The sequence below is a fragment of the Sinohyriopsis cumingii genome, chromosome 16 (assembly GCF_028554795.1).
Source record: "Sinohyriopsis cumingii isolate HCF-2022 chromosome 16, ASM2855479v2, whole genome shotgun sequence".
NCBI lineage: Eukaryota > Metazoa > Mollusca > Bivalvia > Unionida > Unionidae > Sinohyriopsis > Sinohyriopsis cumingii.
Window position 1 is genome coordinate 55,176,988 of NC_142976.1, and position 6,128 is coordinate 55,183,115.

General features: G+C 34.1%; 1 protein-coding gene across 1 annotated transcript in view; it reads right to left on the reverse strand.

Moving 5' to 3' along the window:
- The window catches only part of LOC149780447 (FIGNL1-interacting regulator of recombination and mitosis-like), a 96,858-nt gene extending 91,371 nt beyond the window's left edge, over window positions 1-5,487 (reverse strand). The window contains exons 1-3 of the mRNA XM_089937385.1: window positions 5,398-5,487; window positions 2,277-2,383; window positions 835-874 (exon numbers count right to left, since the gene is read on the reverse strand). Of these exons, the coding sequence (XP_089793511.1) occupies window positions 835-874; window positions 2,277-2,366 (130 nt within the window). The 5' untranslated portion in view covers window positions 2,367-2,383; window positions 5,398-5,487. The remainder of the gene's footprint in view (window positions 1-834; window positions 875-2,276; window positions 2,384-5,397) is intronic.
- Window positions 5,488-6,128: the final 641 nt, after the last annotated feature.

The window sequence follows — 6,128 nt, forward strand, 5'->3', positions numbered from 1 at the left end:
AATAGTACCTGATGGTCCAAATGATATGTACACATTACAAAATCAATGTATTTCCAATATTACGTGACCTTACCTGATGGTCCAAACGATATGCACACATTACAAAATTAATTGTCTTAGATTTATAATGATTCATACAAATTGGGTTTAGGAAATGCAATGAAATTTAAACACTTTAACCAAAACACCAATGCTATAATTTTGGCTGTGATCCTGTCCACCAGGATATGGGTCAAGTAAGCATTTCACAGACAGAATTGCTTCAGTTTCGAAATGATTCATCACAAGAAAATCTATCACTGAATTTAGGAAATACATGCCAATGAAACAACTTTAACCAAAACCTAAACACAAAAATTTCATTGAGTATGACCATGACCCCAAGGTTAAAGGGCAAGAATGGATGTCACAGGATGAACTGATGCAATTTGAAAGTAATTGGTGATAAATGCAATGAGAATCAAAGGGTTTAGGAAATACATATTTGCTTATAAGTCGAGTCAAACTGCAAAGAACAAAGACCCAGATCAACTACATACAACGGCAAGAAAAATAGGTCAATGGGACTTGTATTTTACTGGTGGAAATAAGTTATACAACTGAATGTAGTTGCCGAGATTGATTCTGTGTAAGAGAAATGTCGCTTAATGCAAAAAGTACAGGGAGTCTCTGGACCATGAAATATAGGTCACTGAGTCCAACATTTCAAGTGACAATTTGTGATCTTTAAGATGCATATACCCATGAATTTGCATTACTTTTCACTCATCATTTTCTGCAGGTAAGATAAAAGTGCAAAAGCTCTTGATGGTACCAGTTAATAAAAACACAAACCTATATTTTCCTGTATTGTCTGTGCCTCATTAAAGAATGACTGTGTTGAGGTTAAGGAACAAGGTGAAAAAACTGATTTCCACTGCAAAAAAATGACTAAACACTAACACTTGAGAAAAAACACATTTCATCAAAATGTATTTTTAAATTAAAAACAGGGAGATTTTAATCTTTACAAAATACAAAAAAAACTTGGCAACAAAATCATCCATTCCATAATTAGATCATAAATAACCATCTTACAATTCATGATGTGATAAAATCATCCATTTGATAATTATTAGATCATAAATAACCATCTTACATGATATGTGACATGCCTCGTTTTTGACAATAAATTCCTTGTAATTGCCCACTATAAAAATCCAAATTGATTAGATCTCCCTATTTATATCACCTGTGTAGCAACATAAAATAAAAATGGTTTTAGGTTCAAGCTTACTAACAATGATTACATTTTATCATACATAAGCTTCCTCTGCTAAATTATGTAAAAAAAAGTTCAGTGAAAAATGTCATTCTCTGAAATATAGTATTTAATATACCACCACACACAAAATTACTCCGCAGGCTGTAAAATTATCAGCTGCCTATGACCAGTAAGTTAATTAAATAAATAAATACAGAAGAGAAACTATAACCTGTTCCTTGATTCTTGTTAGCTGCATCTTAGAGTCATTGAGAACTAGTATAGACTATAGACGTAATTTCGCAAATGATCTAACTTATCCCTGTTCTCAATTGCCACAAATTTTCATCCTTTTATAAACAGAGGATCACAAATGGGTAATGATTTAATACTGAATTTATGAAATGAGTTGAACAAGGCTTTCCTTATCAGCTGGAAGCCAGGTGATTTACCAGGCTACTTGTACTTTACACATGGCTACTTTAACAACAGGGGGCCCCCGAGTGGCCGAGTGGTCTAAAACGCTCTCTGTTACGTATCACTGTCATCTCACCTCTGTCTGCGTGGGTTCGAGTCTTGGATTCGGCCAATGTGGGTATGTGAGAAAGCTTGCCAGTAGCTTCTCGTGGGTCGGTGGTTCTATCCGGGTTTTCCCGGGTTCTTCCTCCACCATTAATACTGGCCACCATGTATAGCCTATCGTGTGCTGAAAAATGGCGTTAAACCCTACAACAACAACAAAAAAACTTTAACAAAAAAAAAACCTGTTCCCATATCGGGAGGTTCTCAATCTCGTACGTACTTTGCAACACATATTCCAACTTTAAATCTAATTGAAGGCCCTGGTAGAATATTTAATTCTAACCCTGCTCTAATATCCCCTTCAATGTTGGATTAAAGTGCACAGCCAAACACGTTTATGAAGACGTGCAATAAACATGATGACCAAGTCTACTAATAAAAATGGATAAAAGTTAATCGATATTTCCAAAGGTGATGGTCTGAAACTATATAAATTTGCACACAGGGATACAATGAGTCTTGGTAGTGCCTCCTCCACATGCTGGCGACACTGCTCCTGATCCCAGCTAACTACCGTCTCCAGGAATGATGTCTGGGACATTCTTCAAATCAGGCAACCTGAAAGATAGGAACTAATTAATTAGAAATTTGTAATTCAGCAGCATGAGCCATCACTTTTGTGAGATACTGATTTGTGTCCTCTTCTCATCATCACTATCATCATCATCTAACTCTCCAGAGGTCGGGGTATTCTAACACCAAAATGCAGCTCTCCTTCTTTATAACATGGTAGTCAGGGGCCATAACTGCTGATCAATTATGTACCAAACAGTGGTACAGCAAAAATGATCAAAAATTATGAGTGTACTTGTGTGGTAGGGGTGCGGGTGGTTAAACATAATGCCAGTCAAATGTATAGTAATATAGTTAGTTCTTTTAATTTAGGTATATTTTCACTATATTTTATGTATATATTTGTGTCCAACAAGAATACTTTACAAGATAAAAAAATACTTGAAGTTTTTCTTTCAACCTATATTATCTTTGATCAGAATGTGAGTAACATTAAAACAATGATGTAATATCTCATTTGAATTAATATACTTGCCAGTTATAATTTCTATCTACAGCTGCATCAAGTTAAAATTCAATTAAAATGATGAAAAAATAACATCCCTAGCCAAAAACAGGATTAAATGCATGCTGCACTTGGCTAATGCATTCCGACATAAAAAGCTTCATTCTCTTTTAATTAAGAGCTCACATATTTACCACCCATTTTGCTATTAAATAAGTATTAAATATTTATTGCAACAAATACATGAGAAGTGTCAAGCCATTTTTTTCTTCAATAAATAGTTTTCAGTTCAAAATATTACTTACAGATTAAGATTTTCAAATGAGTGCTGTCACATTATGTGCAGTATGCTTTTAGCAATTCTAAACACAGAGATGTGACAATGTCATCCTTTATAAACAAAGCCTGGGGAAGCATCGACAGGAAAAAATTGACACACAAGTCCAATAAATTGGAACTTTGTTTATATCTTCTGTATAGTATATCATATCTTTTATCTCAATTCGTACATAATACATAGTACATAATACCTATTTTTCCCATACAAGTACAGTCAAACCCGGTTATCTCGATTACGTCGGGGGTGTAAAAAAATCGTCGACATAACCGGGTCCCGAGATATCCGGGTTCATAAAAACCGGTAATTTTAAAAATGTCCTTGAGCATTACTCCTGTCTCTAGCTGGTGTTTACTGGAATCCCCTCCCACTGCATGTTACAATAAAATAAACAAAACGCTTAATTGATAATAAAATGAAATGAACTAACCTGGTGTTGTTATCATTTATTCCTTCTTTATCATCATAAGTAATTTATTAAAGAAAAAATATATCTATGAACTCCTTATATCACATGTAGCGTATGCATCCATTACTGTAGTGTGCATCACTTATGTCAGATAACACACGACACATTTTTATAATTGATGTGAATATTGAAAAACAAATCATGTTTGGTTGTACTCAGAGGTTTGAATATGTTATCAGATTGAAAAATGGATCAAAGAAAATCACAAACGAGAGAGTTAGAGAGAAACATCCACCGATTGCTTTCAGGCACCCGCCATTCATGCATAACGCGGTGTTAGGTGCAAAATAACCAAGATTGTATTATATCCAGGTTAATATATGACAGTATCTCGCAGATAAAGATCAATAAATGTTTTTGAAAATACATGTACATGTACATGTACATTGACTGTGAGTGCAAATGACACTCCTTTCGCTAGCATAGGTTACAAAGAGTATTTATTAAAGCAAGTTAATGTTGAGTAGACTACTTACCCCGCAGGCATCAATGCGAGTTTGTATCAATTATGATTCCAGATGGCAAATAAATAGATGCGCGGGTGGTGAATAAACACATCCGGTAGCGAGCAGTAAACTAATTCTTTGAACTTACCGGCAGGATATCAAATACATGAATTTTCTAATTATGTTCACTTGGATGATGATGCCAATGCCTATGGTGAACTTACTGATGAGGAAATAATCCAATCGGTGACAACGAAGCAGATACAATCATGCAAGCAATTGTGCCTGAAAATCGATCGCTTTTGCTGACTATTTCTTGTACAATTTCTGTGAGATTGACGTTAAAAAGTTGCATTTCGTCGAATTAAGCGGGTCCACATGTTACTTCGGACCGAAACTTATGCCCGACATAACCGGGTTATTGACTTAACAGAGGTCGAGATAAGCGGGTAAAAAATAGCATAACAAAGAATTTTTTCGGGACCGGACCAAAACGCTCGACATAAGCGGGTTGTCGAGATAACCGAGGTCGAGATAAGTGGGTTTGACTGTATGTGTTTTCATACATGTAAAAGACTAGAAAGACAACTGTCAATTCAGATTTATTTTAGTTAAAATTTACATCGTGCTAAATTAACATCTTGAAGAAATATCATGTACATGATAAGAATAAAACTTATTGTATGTTATTCCTCTATCCCATTCATAGTTGAACATCCATACTGGAGATGATTACAGATGCACACGACTTCTAGTTCATGCTATGGTACGCTTGATTCCCCCCCCCCCCACTAGTAATAGTTCAATCAAATATCGACTTTTTTGACCCAGTGTAATGCCAAACTGCCATTGTAAAAGAACATAGCTATTTATAATTTTCGTCTGGAATTTTTGTGATGGAACATGGAACAAACTTTGTTATAACTATATTACGATTAAATTTGAAAACTAAATTTCTTTTTTAAAACCTGTATCAGTAAATGCGCTTACATTACCCGTGTGACTTGTACTATAAACTTTACCATCAACCAATTAGTTTGTAAGAGTAAAGTTTGTTTCCAGGAACGTCATATAATAATAAACAGTAACTAAGCTGACAATCATATGATAATTAAGTCTTATACAGCATAAGCTATTGTTCAGTCGTGGTGCACACCGACTCGAAAATAGATTTCACAAACACTACTGTACATTGATAATTTAAACATTTTATTGATCCGGAATTAATTTTGTACTTTTGCATTGGGATAAATTTAAATATTTTATACGGTTAAATTTTAAAGAAATACGTGTCATATTTACTTTTAATATATGTCTACTCGGCATCTGTATTTTTCTCATGTCAAATTTTGCGCCACAGGTCAGCCATTTATTTTGTGGGTCCTATTAAATATCGCAAAGACGATCAAAGACGGACAAAGATACGCAATGACGGCGCATAGACAAATATAAAGATATAATAATTAGAAATGTTTGCTTTGTCTAGGTGTCGATAGCTATTTTCTTTAATTATCTATTTGAATCCAGTATTGTTATGAATTATGTTAAAGTTTCAATTTTGTCAAAATAATTAAATCTATATCAGTACTCATAAAATGTGTATATAATTTAATACAGAGGCAAAAAGTTCCTCGTGACTATATAATTTACAAGTGCAAGTATTGGAAAAAGAGAAGTGCGCAAAGACATTGCAGAAACGTTATGTACTAACAATACTGCAAAATATTTAGCGCTGATACAAAATTTAGATAATAAATACATAAGAATTAGACATGTTTGCTTTGTCTGGCTGTCGCACGTTCTTATCTTTAAAAAATTCAATATTTTGACATATACAAGTTATTTCTACACTCTCGTTTTCTTACTGACCATCCTGATTTAAAAAAATAATGAGTGCTGAGAAAACGAATATTGTCCACACACCATGAAATATGTGCCTTGGAATTTCACGTTATTGAATCGTGTCGTCTGAGCATTTCTTCTCATATATGATATCGTCTTCCAAAGGGGGTAATCCATACAAATCTAAATCC